We start from the raw sequence: 16487 nt of genomic DNA, 5'->3' as shown, positions 1-16487 counted from the left end.
GGAAGACAATGTTTAGCATCCAGGTAATATGGCACCTTGCCCTAAATTATGCTCCAAGTCCCGAAGTTTCCCTAAGTCTTAAAAAAAAATCCCTAGCTAACAAAAAATGGTTCAGCAAATGTTAAATAGTCATATTTGTGAATCTGCCCATGCCATGGCACTTTTCATCATTGTCTAAAGTATCTATTCTTCTAGTACTTGTTACAAAAATATTTTTAAAATAACTATAGTAGTCATCTCACCATTTATAATGCCTACCTTAAAGTTTTCTCTTGGATTTCCTTTTTAAGGTTAGCTACATTGATCCTCATCGCTTCTAACTCAGAAGCAGTTCCATCCACAGTAGCTTTCAAGGTATCCAGCTAATGGTTAGGTTTCATGAATATTGAAAACATAAGTGTTTATTCAGAGTACTGTGGTCATTTTGAAATCATAGCTGTCAGGCAGCCCACCAACTTCCCACATTTGTACTGTAACACAGATTTTGTATTTGTAACACAGATTTATTTTTTTTTATTACTAACTATTACAAGGCACGTGGGTGGTGCTGTGGGTTAAACCACAGAGCCCAGGGCTTGCCGATCAGAAGGTCAGCGGTTCAAATCCCTGCAATGGGGTGAGCTCCCGTTGCTCGGTCCCTGCTCCTGCCAACCTAGCAGTTTGAAAGCACGTCAAAGTGCAAGTAGATAAATAGGTACCGCTCCGGCGGGAAGGTAAACGGCGTTTCTGTGTGCTGCTCTGGTTCACCAGAAGCGGCTTAGTCATGCTGGCCACATGACCCGGAAGCTGTACGCCGGCTCCCTCGGCCAATAAAGCGAGATGAGTGCCGCAACCCCAGAGTCGGTCATGACTGGACCTAATGGTCAGGGGTCCCCTTTACCTAACTATTACAAATATTACTCTGATAAAGAAAACCTGCATTTCTGTCATGCAAACATTCCCAATTTTAGGTGCGCACCCCTTGTTTTCATACCTTTTTACTTTAAATTTTATGTATATTTCTCTGTGAACTTCCTATCAAAAACCTTACTGAAATTAAAGAGTGTACAGTATTGGTTTTTTCTCAGTTTACACTACTTGATTGTGAAGTGCAGTTTGGCTGGAATAAACTACAAAGTCCACTCCAGTGAACTGAGGCCACAGAATTCACTTCACTAGGCCACGAATGTTGAACTTAGGATCTGGGTGACTCAAGTTTAAATAGGTGCTGAGCCACAAACTCACGTGGTTGCCAAGCCACAGTTTCCCATATTGAAAATGGAAAATATTGATGACGTTCAGCACAAGACTGAAGTACTGGTGGGAAAGATAAAACTTTTACAGAATTGGGACTTCTAGAAGTTAATAACAGTCGTAGTAAAAATGATAAATTCTAAAATTTGGGGCTAGATTTTATAGCCATGTGGGATTTTAGTTACGTGCATAAAATTAAATTGAAAGGTGAAACGAGAGAGTAAATCTATTACTTCAGTTGACAAAAGATAAGTTGACAAAGCATCATGGGCATTTTTACAGCGTTCCCTATTCAAATGCCAATGCCCAAAGTCTGAACCCCTGGACAAATGCCACATATGTATAAATATCCCTTACATGCACTGAGCATAACAAGTTTTGATTATAACTTCTTCTGATGAATCTGTTAGTAAACATCAGACATAATGGGACTATCAGTTCTAGAAAGGTGTCTTCATTTTGCTACGCTTTAACTTTCTCAAGTTTACATTTTGTTCCAAAGTGATGTTCCAAACTGCAAAAGATTAAAGTCTCCATACTATATATGATGTTAAAATTACCTCATCCTGGAACTGATTTCGATTGGCCTCCTCTTTTTGGTAATCTAGCCTCAGTTTGGTAGCTAGCCGATCAGCCACGGCGATTCTCTTCTCGTACTCCATGTTATTACCGCTCTCATTTGCCAAAAACTGAACCTTGTCTTTAAGCAAACTTTCCTTTGCACGGATTGCCCGCCTTGCCTGTGCTAAAAGCTAGGCACAGAAAAATATACAAATCAGTCGTAACCATGCTACTGGATCAACAAACCAAGAATTACAAAAAAAAATGTTAGTTAAATTTGTTCTTCAGGGGACTGTTTGTTCTGTTTTCTTGCTTTAACAGTTAATGGTGGGAAAACCCAATTATATACTGTATTGGTATGAATATAGTCCACATTTCCCCCAAAATCTGGCTTGTATAAAACCTGAGTACAGTCTTTAGTTGTGCACTTATAGGTAGAGAAGGTGTGATTTAAGATGAGGCCTCAGGAACTACAGAGAGCTTTAGTAATTTTAGTAAAAAGATCACCTGCCCTTCTCAGTAGTTGGCACTGGTTGCCCAGTATTATTCTGTGTGAGACGAGTCTAAAGGTTGCATGTGTTTTTAAAATTGTGCCAGAGATTTATGACATTTTTTTTCTTCCAAAGAGAACTCATTTTACGAGTGCGGTTTATATTTTGGGGTGGCTTATATTCAGACCAATATGATAAAACCCATTTGACATTCAGCTCTTTAGGAAATGGAAGCCCAGATGAAATTACATATCTTAAGAGGTCAAAAAGCCAGTTTACCAAGGCACACTTATCTATTTCTTGATCTCTTTTCTGCATTTGTTCTATGGTGCTCTCCCATTGCCTGATAAGTTCTTGTCTTTCATGATGAACCCTGCGGAAATCTTCAGCTGTTTTATCCAGCTCTATCTGTAAAGAGAAGTGGAAACTAATAACAATGTATAGCAGGTATAAGAAGCACTTGAAGTATTCCTGCAAAACCCATTCTCCAGTGGACAAACCTGAGCAGCCAAGGTTTCTGTAAGCTCATTGTCAAGAATTCTGCGTCTGTTATTACATTGTACAGTCAGCATTTCGATCTGTAGAGTTAACATCTGAAAAGATAACGAAACATACTTTTAAAAATACTGAACTCTAATTATAAAACAGTTAGAAGTTAATAAAGCATAACCACTGCCATGTTTTCAGAAAACCTCAGGTCATAAAATCCTAAAGCTAGGAAGGGCTCAAAGATTATCTGGACCATCTACTTATAACTCCATCGGAAGTATCCAATGTGGCTGTTTTGCTCATGCAACAGAATACCACTTTGAACAACCAAACCTCTTCTCCTCCATTCTGCACCCCATCTCTCATAATCCACTCCAGATTTTCATATTTGATATTGTCTTATTTTGTTGTAAAATGCCGTTAATAAAGAAATAATAGTTGCAAACATCCATGTTTCGCATCTCATGTCTTAGTACGGCACTACATCTCTTTCCCATCCAACCAGATGATGCAACTAATATGGACTTGGGGGGGGGCTGGGGCTGGGGGGTGTTACACGTGAACTTTAAATAAAATATATACATACTTGCAATTTGCCATCATCTTGCTGTGCATACTTCTGGATTGCAACTGCATCATTGTCTTTGCGTGCAGATTCTTCTAACCAAGCCTCCAAAGCTTGTTGGTCCCAGTTCATTTGGCATCTTAAGGCTTCCAGCTTCTGAGTCACTTTGAAAATATTGTTCTAATATAGTAGGAATGAAAAGGGGGGGGAGGAGATGTAATAAAAAAATCATACAATACCATATTTTTATTAGCCCAACAAACAACTATGCTATGGCTAACTTGAGGCTGCTTACCTGTGGAAAATATTGAGTTTAAATACTGTCAGAATCTGTTTTGTGTATCTCTTGGTTATCTGCCTTTCCCCCCTCCAGTAATCTGAAATCCTACTCTGAAGACTAGTCTGAAGACACTGAGTTACAGTAGATGGGAGTGATGGGCCCAAATAAATAAAAACAGGTTGTATTTATAACAGAGGGCTATGACTAACTCATCACGTTGAAAGGACTTTAATTCACATGACTGCTTCCAAGAAAGGTAAGGGGACAGACTAGCTGCTTCCAAATTTTTCCTATATATGTGTATTTGTGCCAGACATGATGGGACAGTCACATGTGTTTTAAACATGTATCTACTCTGTTCATATAAAAACCAGAACTGGAAGTAGATCTACTACTTTACAGCACAAGAGGTGAGTGGAGAAGGGAACAAAAAGCAATCCCCTTTTCCAACCTTACTTCTATATCGCTTTAAACATTTTTTCTCTCTATCCAACTAGTTTCCGGCACTGGAGCTAGCATGGGGAAATTGCATAAAAGCAGAGACACACCTAGCACAGCTGACATGTCACTCTACTTTGACCCTTTTGGAGGAGATAAAAATGATTATTATGATTGATGGGATCCAAAGACTTATTCTGACACTTCTTACTTCTTCTGCAAGGGGACGCGGGTGGTGCTGTGGGTTAAACCACAGAGCCTAGGACTTGCCGATCAGAAGGTCGGCGGTTCGAATCCCCGCGACAGGGTGAGCTCCCGTTGCTCAGTCCCTGCTCCTGCCAACCTAGCAGTTCGAAAGCACGTCAAAGTGCAAGTAGATAAACAGGTACCGCTCCGGCGGGAAGGTAAACGGTGTTTCCGTGCGCTGCTCTGGTTCACCAGAAGCGGCTTAGTCATGCTGGCCACATGATCCGGAAGCTGTACACCAGCTCCCTCAGCCAATAAAGCGAGATGAGTGCCGCAACCCCAGAGTCAGTCACGACTGGACCTAATGGTCAGGGGTCCCTTTACCTTTACCTTACTTCTTCTGCAAGTTCAGTGGAATTGTACACAGTGGATTCTCATGCCATATGAGAAAACATCAGTACAGCATACCAATAATATGCATAAAACCATGTTACTACAAATCCATGCCAAACACCAACTATTATTGAGGGAGCAATCCTATGCACAAGAAACTCACATAAAGCAAGCCTGGGAAAATAATGCAGCATAAAGTTACACCAGATCTAAACCTCATCTGGCAGCAGGCCTGTTGCTGCTTTGCCTAAGCGTGGCAGAGGGAAAACAAGCCTTTAAAATAGTGTTCTGTGCTGGGTTGCCAAGGCAGGTGACCAAGATGAATGGGTTTAGGATGCAGATGAAGTCCTCCCTCTCTGGTCCCACTTCTGCCACGCCTCTGAACGCCATTTGAGGAATTTACACTGGCCTCCAGTTACCCAGCTTTGGCTCAGTTGGGATGAACAAGTTATGTAGGCCTATCTTTGGCTAAGCCTCTGAATTCATTGCTGTGCTGCTGGGAAGGACAAGCCCCTCTTGGAATGTTAATACTGTGGATTCCCCCTCCATTGAAGGCTTCAGGTTTAAATATGTGTGAATAAACCATATTTCTAAGATGCACAAACTCTGCTGTGCCTCATTTTTCCAAGGAATCAAAAACCCTGGTTAAGTGCGAAGAACCCAGAATCTCTTGCTACTGCTCGGCAAAGATTAGGGTGGCCTGTAACAATATTTACTTACTTTATTTATGAGTTACACCTCATAAAACATCCCAAGGCAATTCAACAATAGCCCAATATGAGTGCCTCAATAAGAGACTGCTTCTTATTAAGTACAGTTTTGCCCCAAGTAAACAGTTCCTGGAAAATCAAGTGATAAGCAGGGACAGGCTGTAGATAAGCAATAGAGAACATGTTTTGCATGCCCAAGGTCCCAGATTCAATCCCAAACATCTCCTGCCATTCACTGTAAACAGAACTGAGCTAGATGAACTAAATGTCTGACAGCTTTTTAAGTTTCTAATCAACCATGTTAAAGTGACCAAGTAAAGTAAACCAAGATAGTAGTTCAGATAACCATTTCCACATTGTACCCTAATCTTGCATTAAAAACCTTAAATACTTGGATCATTAAAATACTTTAGGAGGGAATGCTGCAATAAAACAGTATGAATATCAAAACTGTTGCTGTGTGAAGTCCTTTGTTTGATGCAGCTGAGAAGCTCAGTGCAAGAATAGCAGCAGAGACTTTAGGAATATATTTTTCAGATATGTGATGAAATACTTGAAACATACTTCTTGACTATTTTTCTTCTCTCGTAATGAAACCATTTCATTCTCCAGTCTTTGAATCTCGCTTTTCAGTCGCCCCACTTCTCTCTCTGCGAGGGATTTAAAATGCTGCTCAGTTTCAATTTCATTCTGCCTGGCTCTGAAAAGAGACTAAAGAGAAAGGCAATTAATTATTTTTCAGGGTTAACAAGCAGTGATGATTTAAAGGCACCTTTTGTGTTTGTTTCCTTTTTAAAAGAAATTTAAGTTTAAAATGGATGGAAATTTATAAAACATACAACTAAGGAGTTCCACTTAAGTAAATATCCAAGAACCTTTCTGATAGGTATTGAGACTTAGAAAGGTATGAGTTTTGTATAACAAAAGATCCAGCATTTTCTCTTGAAGCAGTTTCCTACGGTTAGCTATCCAAGTGATGCAAACATTTCAAATGAGATTTTGAATCCATTGTTTTATTTTTCTGTAGTCCAGAGCAGAACAAATGTAGTGTTAATTATATTCACGTGTGTTTCTCTACCAATTTGGAGTCTATTTCATTCAAAAAAAAGTAACTGCAGAACATCTTAATATCAAGAGCTGCTATATGAATTAACTGACAGAAATTATTAACTGTCATGATTAATAATCATTTATTTTTCCAAAAGGCGCCTGAATCGTGGAAAGAAGCATACATCACATTGATACCCAAGACAGAAGCTGAAAAGACACAACTAAAGAACTACCGTCCCATCTCCCTTTTGAATGTGGATTACAAAATCTTTGCAGACATTTTAGCTAGCAGACTTAAAAAAGTATTAATGGAAGTAATACATAAGGACCAGGCAGGCTTTCTCCCAGGCAGACACTTGTCTGATAATACAAGGAATATAATTGACATTCTGGAGTTGTTGCAAAGGAATATCAACACGAAAGCTGTTTTAGTTTTTATTGATGCGGAGAAAGCCTTTGATAATATCTCCTGGAGTTTTATGAAGAAAAATTTGAAAGGGATGGGAGTGGGTCAGGGGTTCGAAAATGGTATAGGAGCAATATATTCAGAACAAAAAGCGAAATTGATTGTAAACAATGTGGTGACTGAAGATTTTAGGATAGAAAAAGGAACACGTCAGGGCTGCCCTATCTCTCCATTATTATTTATCTCGGTCCTGGAGGTGCTGCTAAACATGATAAGAGGGGACCGATTTGTAAAAGGCATTCAGGTCGGAGCTAAACAATATAAATTGAAAGCCTTTGCAGATGATTTGGTTCTAACTTTACAGGAGCCGGAATCCAGTATGAAAAGAGCTTTGGAATTGATTAAAGAATTTGGTCATGTGGCGGGATTTAGACTAAACAGGGTAAAAACTAAAGTATTAGAGAAGAATTTAACTCCAATGGAAAAGGATAGGTTTCAGAATGAAACAGGTTTAATGGTGGTTAAGAAAGTGAAATACCTAGGGATTAATATGACGGCGAAAAATTTGAACTTATTTAAAGAGAACTATGAGAAATGTTGGGCAGAAGTTAAAAAAGACTTAGAAATCTGGTCTAACTTGAAGCTTTCCTTGTTGGGTCGAATTGCAGCTATAAAAATGAATGTATTGCCTAAAATGCTATTTTTATTTCAATCCTTGCAAATTTTGGACAAGATGGATTGTTTCAAGAAGTGGCAGAGAGACATCTCTAGATTTGTCTGGCAGGGCAAGAAACCTAGAATTAAGTTTAAAATTCTAACTGATGCAAAAGAAAGAGGTGGATTTGCCCTGCCAGACCTTAAATTGTACTATGAATCAGCAGCATTCTGCTGGCTGAAAGACTGGCTGCTTCTTGAAAATACAGACATTTTGGATTTGGAAGGTTTTAATAATGTTTTTGGGTGGCATGCATATCTTTGGTACGACAAGGTTAAAGCTCATAAGGCATTCAAAAACCATATTGTCAGAAAATCTTTGTTTAATGTCTGGATAAGATATAAAGACTTGCTGGAAAGTAAAACCCCAAGGTGGTTGTCACCTATGGAAGCTAAGGCTCAGAAAAAGCTCAATATGGAGGCTAAATGGCCAAAATATTGGGAAATTTTGGAACAAGAAGGTGACAGATTGAAACTGCAGAGTTTTGAAAAATTAAAAGACAAAGTGCGAGATTGGCTTCATTACTATCAAATAAGAGAGGCCTATAATTTGGATAGAAAAATTGGCTTCCAGGTGGATAAATCGAAATTGGAAACAGAACTGTTAGAACCAAAAACTAAGATTCTGTCAAAGATGTATAACTTGTTGTTGAAATGGAACACGCAGGATGAAACGGTCAAATCAGCAATGATCAAATGGGCGCAGGATCTAGGTCATAATATTATGTTTGCTGATTGGGAGCAGTTGTGGACCACCGGTATGAAATTTACGGCATGTATTGCCTTAAAGGAGAACATTATGAAAATGATTTACAGGTGGTACATGACCCCAGTCAAGCTTGCTAAAATTTATCACCTGCCTGACAATAAATGTTGGAAATGTAAAGAAGCTGAGGGAACATTCTTTCACCTCTGGTGGACTTGCCCAGGAGTTAAGGCTTATTGGGAAATGATATATAATGAACTTAAGAAAGTACTTAAAAGTACCTTCCCCAAGAAACCAGAGGCCTTTCTCTTGGGCATAGTTGGCCAATGGGTGCCAAAGAAAGATAGAACATTCTTTATGTATGCAACAACAGCAGCAAGAATACTTTTAGCTAAATATTGGAAGACACAGGATCTACCCACCGTGGAGGAATGGCAGACGCAAGTGATAGACTACATGGAGATGGCTGAAATGACTGGCAGAATCCGTGACCAGGGAGAAGAATCGATGGAACAGGACTGGAAAAAGTTTAAGGACTATCTACAAAAATACTGTAAAATCTTTGAGTGTCAATAGGATGTGGGAAGTAAAAGTAACAGGGTTTGTGTGACTTTGGCTAAAGGTGTGTGAAAAGAAGAATCTAAGAAAAAAAAGGATAAGGGGTTATGAACAGAACAATATTATGTCATATTTTATAAGATGAGGTACGGATTAAAATAATGGAAAATGGGGACATAATAATTAGAATATAACATTAAGTATGGTTGAAACAAGGTTTTGAATTTGCTGAATCTGATTGGAGTAAAGTGGAACACAAAAAAGGGGGATGTGAGGAGGTCAAGACAGAGGGGCATGGAACTTTATAAATTTAAGAAAGAGTGTTTTTCTTTTTTCTGTTTTTCTATTTTTCTTCTTTCTTTTTTTTGCTTTTTTCTGTCACATATTGTTGTTTTTCTTGAGCTTTATGTATGGAAATGATACATTTTGAAATGATGAATTCTTTGTTTTGTAAAACTTTAATAAATATGTATTTTAAAAAAAAAAATCATTTATTTTTCCAGATAAAATATTCTATCTCTTACAAAGAAGTTCCGTAATCTTATCTAGAACCAGCATATTAAATATAACCAGTTATAAGATCTCTTGTTTTTGCTAGAATCCCTTTGACTTATAAAAATCCATTAAATCTTTAAGTGCCCACACTATCAATGATATCATTTTGCTTATAACATTTCTTTTGTAAATATTATGAACCGGCTATGCATTGCCTACTGACAAAAGAGGAATACAACTCATTTAAAAATTATGTTTTCTGTTTCATGTACCCTGATCTTATGCATGTTTACTCAGAAGTGAACTCTACAGAGTTAAATGTGTCTTATTTCCAAATAATTGCACACAGGATTACAGCTCTGCATATTTCCTCAGAAGTAAATTCCATTAAGTTTATTTATGCTTAATAAGTGTACATAGGATGGCAGGCCTGAAAGGCTGTAATACAGCAACATTTCTGGTTAGTGTCTGGATGGGAGATCACATGGAATCTTATGTTTACTACCTTGAAGGGAAGAAAGATGGGTATATTTAGATAAAATTGAAATCCAGTGCCAATTTAGTTGGGAGTATGCCTCACTGAACACAGTGGGATTTACTTCAAAATAAACACGAACAGGACTACATTACACATGTATTTCACCAAAGAAGCACTCTTAAGCATCTACCTGTGTCAAATTAAACTCCTGCCTGACGTTCTTCAAATGTGATGTCATTGCAGCAATACGGTCTTCAAAGTCAGTCAACTGATTTTGTAAGTTTGCCTTTTCTTTTTGCAATTTTTGCAGCTGTAAACAAAATTCAATATATTTTAGTGTTACAATATATTAGAAGTATTAGATCAGAAGATGGTCAGGTCTTTTAGATACTATTGCATTTAGGGGTGGGGAAGAAAAACCACAAAGTCTTCATACATGAAGATATTTGGTGATTTGTTCAGAAATAAATTGGTGTATTCACATTTCACCATTAGCAGCCCAGCATGTTTCACAGTGGGACGCGGGTGGCGCTGTGGGTAAAAGCCTCAGCACCTAGGGCTTGCCGATCGAAAGGTCGGCGGTTCGAATCCCCGCGGCGGGGTGCGCTCCCGTTGCTTGGTCCCAGCGCCTGCCAACCTAGCAGTTCGAAAGCACCCCCAGGTGCAAGTAGATAAATAGGGACCGCTTACTGGCGGGAAGGTAAACGGTGTTTCCGTGTGCTGCGCTGGCTCGCCAGATGCAGCTTTGTCACGCTGGCCACGTGACCCGGAAGTGTCTGCGGACAGCGCTGGCCCCCGGCCTCTTGAGTGAGATGGGCACACAACCCTAGAGTCTGTCAAGACTGGCCCGTACGGGCAGGGGTACCTTTACCTTTACCTTTATGTTTCACAGTACTACCCTTACCAGCTGTTTCTATCACCACATCTTCAATTCATCAGATATGTTTGTTTGTGTACACACCAAGGTATGTTGACAGGGTGGGGATGTCTTTACCCCATGCAAAGGTGTTTACACTTTGGTTAGAAACAAATTAGCAATTAAGAAAGGCTTAAGGATCCAATCAGTGTGAAGCTGTTTTAAGAAACAATACATCAAACAGTAGCATTTTACACCAAATTTCAGGATACATATGCATTAAACGCCCAGCACTGGAAACACACAGTCAATGGGAATGTCAGCACAGCCATCTATAAAATATATCCACTTTTAAAGGCAAGTTAACCCTACTTCCTTCCCTGTTTGCCATACTTTGCCACAATTTAACCAATACACGCATCCTAACCCTGTGTAAAAATTTATCCAACCCAGATTTAGGCTGGGTTGGATATAAAATTTGTGAGCACAGGAGACTGGACAAACTCCAACCATAATGCATATATAATGGAATTTACTGCCACATGGCATTTAGCCTAAATGGCCTTTTAAAATGATTACATAAATGCACTCTCTTAACACCTATTAGCTATTATAGCTAACTTGAAACCTTCATGTCCAAAGTCAATTCATCTCTGAATACCATATGCTGGGCACAAACAATAAAGGCCGCCTTTACACTCAGCTCATGTTCCTACCTCATCTGGTTAGCCAGTGTAAGGAAACAGAATGCTGAACTAAAATAAGCAGACGGACCTTTACTCTGATCCAGCAGTGCTCTCTTAAGCCAACTTTTCTGGCCAATTACGGTCAGCTCCGGAAATATATAGAGCAGAACACAGCCCTACGAGGCACCATACTGCATCAGCACAATGTTTCCCAAACCCCAGGTGGCTGAGGCATGCTTATTTTCTCCTCTGAATTCAAGGAACTCTTTGCTCTTGCCCTTGAAGAAAATTCCTATTTTGAACCGCCTCTGCTCTGCACTAGTCACTCTGCATTGGAAGGCAGCAAGCCCAAAGTAGATGTACTCATGCAGAGATGGAGCAGCAGCCTCGCAGGTCTATTAACAGCTCTTAGCCATGACAGCTAAATGCTCTGAGGCAGTATATGCCTCTGAAAACCAGTTGCTGCCGGGAGGCACAGGGGGACCTGCTGCTTGGAATCCAGTTTGAGATGGACCCCTAAGTGTGACTGAAGGCCTAGAAGCAAGGCTCTTCTTTAAATTCACTTCCAGTGCCATGTTGCTGCATCTTTGTACCGGGGAAAGACTGAAATGTCCCCATCACACCCTATGCAAAGATGAGACACACATCTTTCACACACACAGAGCATCCTTGGAAGTAGAGTTTGACCAGAAGAATTTTTGCACCAGAGCATAATGCAATGAGAAAACAGGCGGACACTTTTGTGTGTGGTTTTTTTTGGGGGGGGGGATTCTTTGGTTTCAATTCTTCTATCAGCAATGGTTGCGGCACACTAAGCACATAGTTGAGGAAATTACTGCACTTGGGGGGCTGGTCGGCCAAAATCACCCAACCCACACCTCACTTTCCAGGAGATCCCACTCCTCCCCGCTCCAATAACATTTGGAGTGGGGAGCCTTTACAGCCCCACTCATTTTTAATCGGCATCATAGACATGTAGACTTGGAAGGGACCCCGAGGGTCATCTAGTCCAACCCCCTACAATGCAGGAATCTCAACGGAAGCACCCAGGGACAGATAGCCACCCAACCTCTGCTGAGAAACCTCCAAGGAAGGAGAGTCCGCAGATTCCAGAGGGAGGCCATTCCACCGTGGAGCAGCTCTCACTGCCAGGAAATTTTTTCTGACATTTAGTCGGCATCTGCTTCCTGGTAACTTGAATCCACTGGTTCGAGTCCTACCCTCTGGAGCAGGAGAAAACAAGCTGGCTCCCTCTTCCATGGGACACCCCTGGAGATATGTGAAGAGATACAGTGGTACCTCGGGTTAATTACTTAATTCGTTCCGGAGGTCTGTTCTTAACCTGAAACTGTTCTTAACCTGAAGCACCACTTTAGCTAATGGGGCCTCCTGCTGCCGCTGTGCCGCCAGAGCACGACTTCTGTTCTCATCCTGAAGCAAAGTTCTTAACCCGAGGTAATATTTCTGGGTTAGCAGAGTCTGTAACCTGAAGCGTATGTAACCTGAGGTACCACTGTATTTCCTCTTTCCCAGGCTAAACATATGCCAATCCTTCAACCGTTCCTCATCAGGCTAGGCTTCCAGACCTTTCATTATCTTGGTCTCTTGCCTATGTTCCAGCTTGTCCATGTCCTTATTCAATGCTGGCGCCCCAAAACGGGACAAAGCGCTCCAGGTGCGGCCTGACCAAGGCAGACTTCGAGATGGAGCCAAGGGGGCTTGGAAGAGGAAGGGGGTCCCGCCCCACCCGCCCTGGCCTCTCTTACCCCACCCCACCCAGTCCCGCCAACTCGCCTCGTCCTCCAGAGCCTTGTTTTCCGCGTTGGCCACGGGGATGGCGAAGCCGTCGTCCCAGTCGAGCTCGGCCAGTATCGAAGCGGTGGAGTCGGCTCCGCCATGGCCGCGGTCGCCCAAGGCGTTCATGGCGCCCCTTCCTCAGCTCGGGGCTCCCGCCGCCGCCGCCGCGGATGCCGGCCCTGAGCAAAGCCAGACGCGCGCCGTTGGTTGCCTTGGCAACGGCCGGCGCGAGGCCTTGGCAACCGCCGCGCAGGCAGGCAGGCAGGCAGGCCTCATCCTGGGCCCGGCGGGCTTATAAAGCCAAGAGCGGTGCTGTGGGGCTGGGATTCTCCCTCCGCCCCCTCCTCTCATAAAACTCGGGGTCCGGCGGGTGGCGGCGGCGACTCGGCAACACGAGGCGCCTCCAGACCAGTGTTTATAGTGCTCCTCGTGAGCACGAACATTTCGCAGCTTGCACGACGGAGGCGTCAGAATAGACTGATATCCCAGTCCCATTGAATCTGGGTTTAATTCCCACATATATAGATGAGATTCCCATATATATGAGAATATATAATTATATATATATATATTATACACATTATATTTATATATTATATTTTAATATATTTAAAAATATATCAAGTCCAATATTAAATTATATATATTAAAATAAGAGCTAAGAGCATTTCCAGGCTGTCGCAAATTGAGGTGGCGCCATTGGGAGGTCTTCAGATTTCTTGTGGAACGGATGCGCTGAAAGGTTCATTGACTTTTGTCTGACCTCCCTGCAAACGAATCGGGATGAATGCTCCATAGGCAGGTCTTTTGGAAGTGCCCATTATTATGTGGAATACTTCGCTATAAGTTCCTCGTTTATAACATGAGCCAGCGGTATGTGTTGTTGGAGAGCACAGTTTTAAAATGGGGGGGGGGGGTCTACATTATGTTTGGAAGGTTTTTATGCCTTTTTTAAAAAAACCCAGGTGCACATATGCACAGACAGTAGGCATCTCACTCCCATTTACTCATGCCCACCGCATCTCAAAAACCGATTCAATTTTTTAAAAAGCTGTGCCTTTTCTGCTGTTTGAGAGGCAGACGTTCACAAACTATGCAGAATTTCTCTGCCTGTTAATTCATTTCTTAGATGCACAAGAGATATTGGGGGTGGGGGGTGGGCAAGAGACCAACAACCCTTTGCTCGGCCCATACATGTGCAATTGAAGAGATTTCCTCCGCAAAAGAAAATGCCGGAAAAGGCTATGCTGATCATTACACTGTATGTGAAATTACACACACACTGTATTTGTTTCATGACTCCCTCCCACCTTGTCATGTGAACCAATATTTATGACAATGTTCCCTTACTTAAAATGTCATTATTCCAGTAGATGGTGCTGCATGTCTGTATATTTCAAGGGAATATTTTTTAAAAAAAATAAATAAATATGTATACCTCCTGAAGAGTCCCTTTGCATTCAAAAGATAAGAATCCAAAAATTATCTAGTGGCTTAAACCCATGTTACGGAAACAAAACAAAAAATAATCTTTTGGTCATCAAATGATAGTGACCTGCACTCCTAACCACCTCGACTCAGAAAATAAGTACCATTGAATTTAGTTGGGCTTACTCCAAGGCAGTTGGGGTTAGGCGTACAGGTTTTGCCTCTGTCCGCAATGGATATGGGAAAGAGAAAGGCAGGTGCCTTTGGCCAGTCACCACCTAACCTACCTCACAGGGTTGTTGTGAGGATGAAATGAAGAGGAGGAGAATGATGTACACCCCTTTGAGATCCTTGGAAGATAAAGGGGGTATATAAATGTAATATATAAATGATAAACAGCTTAGTGATGAGGAAATTTATCTCGTGCTTCTCCTGTGCACTGATAAGGAAATTTGTCTCCCTTTGCATTCCTCGTGACATAGAGTAAGGGCTTAGCAGTAGAGCATCCGTTTTACCTGCAGGAGGTTCCAGGTTCAATCCCTATAATAATAATATAATAATTTATTATTTATGCCCCGCCCATCTGGCTGGGTTTCCCCAGCTACTCTGGGCGGCTTCCAACAAAATATTAAAATACAATAGTCTATTAAACATTAAAAGCTTCCCTAAACAGGGCTGCCTTCAGATGTCTCCTGGTATTGCTGGAAGAGAATATTGTCTGAAATCCTGGAAACTCAGCACCAATCAGTGAAGGCAATGCTGAGCTAGATGGACCAATGTTTTGACACAATAAGAGGCAGCTTCCTATGTTCCTATGCAGGGAAATGAAGGGACAGGGAGTCTGGGAGCAAGGAAGGACGTAGCAAAGAAGCCAACAGACTGAGAAAGGTGAGGCTGAAGGAAGGCGTAGGGTTCATCCACACTTCTGCTTGTCTCATGCCTAAAAAGTATGGGTCCAAGAGATTTTCCATTTGTCCCACCGCTTTCCCAGGTAAGAAGAAGAAGAAGAGTTTGGATTTTATATCCCACTTTATCACTACCCTAAGGAGTCTCAAAGCGGCTAACATTCTCCTTTCCCTTCCTCCCCCACAACAAACACTCTGTGAGGTGAGTGAGGCTGAGAGACTTCAGAGAAGTGTGACTGGCCCAAGGTCACCCAGCAGCTGCATGTGGAGGAGCGGAGACGCGAACACGGTTCACCAGATTACGAGTCCACCGCTCTTAACCACTACACCACACTGGCTCTCTGTTTACCTCTGAATCGGAACATCAAGCTGCAAAGAAACTGATTGGTGTTTATTCCAATTCAGTGGTAAATACTGGGTTTCCCTGCGGGAAAACGACAGGGCAAGTGGCCGTGTGGACGAGCCCTCAGTGGACTTTGAAGAAACATTGTCAAACTTAAAATGGAGTGATCCTACCTTTTATTTATTTTATTTTAATAATCAGAAATATGGTGGGGCCCAATAAAACAAAACAAATATTTTTAAATATAAAATATAGAGATATATTCTTTCCAACATGTGTAAGGAGGATGCACTGTTCACCTGTGATTCTTTTTTTCTCTCGGTGTGATTTTTGGAATGTTTTGTTCTAATATTTTGTTTTACATGCTTTTTCAATAACAACAACCATCATAATATGCATAAGAAATGTCCAAACCTGTATCAAATGAATTCTCTAAAAGCACTTGATGAAACAAAAAAAGTTTCAGTATGTGGTTCCCAAAATGAGCAGGAGCCCACCCTGGGGGGCTGTGGAATTATCTAGGTGGTAGCAAGGAAACACTGGTGACAATGACTATCAGACATTGAAAAGCTGGTATCACTGGATCAAGTTACCGTATTTTTTGCCCTATAGGACGCACTTTTCCCCCTCCAAAAATGAAGGGGAAATGTGTGTGCGTCCTATGGGGCGAATGCAGGTTTTCGCTGAAGCCTGGAGAGCGAGAGGGGTCGGTGCGCACC

General features: G+C 41.4%; 1 protein-coding gene across 2 annotated transcripts in view; it reads right to left on the bottom strand.

Annotated features, from left to right (window-relative positions):
• The window catches only part of CCDC39 (coiled-coil domain 39 molecular ruler complex subunit), a 29943-nt gene extending 16446 nt beyond the window's left edge, over positions 1 to 13497 (bottom strand). The window contains exons 1-8 of one of the 2 annotated variants that reach the window (XM_083613193.1): positions 13090 to 13497; positions 9944 to 10063; positions 5911 to 6057; positions 3361 to 3519; positions 2786 to 2878; positions 2565 to 2693; positions 1794 to 1985; positions 259 to 362 (exon numbers count right to left, since the gene is read on the bottom strand). In XM_083613193.1, coding sequence (XP_083469319.1) covers positions 259 to 362; positions 1794 to 1985; positions 2565 to 2693; positions 2786 to 2878; positions 3361 to 3519; positions 5911 to 6057; positions 9944 to 10063; positions 13090 to 13218 — 1073 coding nt within the window. In that variant the 5' untranslated portion in view covers positions 13219 to 13497. Of the gene's footprint in view, positions 1 to 258; positions 363 to 1793; positions 1986 to 2564; positions 2694 to 2785; positions 2879 to 3360; positions 4264 to 4633; positions 5582 to 5910; positions 6058 to 9943; positions 10064 to 13089 lie in introns of those variants that run through there. The other variant, XM_083613194.1, reaches the window with a different exon arrangement.
• Positions 13498 to 16487: the final 2990 nt, after the last annotated feature.

Source organism: Podarcis filfolensis (genome assembly GCF_964270895.1).
Source record: "Podarcis filfolensis genome assembly, chromosome: 5".
NCBI lineage: Eukaryota > Metazoa > Chordata > Lepidosauria > Squamata > Lacertidae > Podarcis > Podarcis filfolensis.
This window is presented reverse-complemented; position numbering and strand designations above follow the sequence as displayed.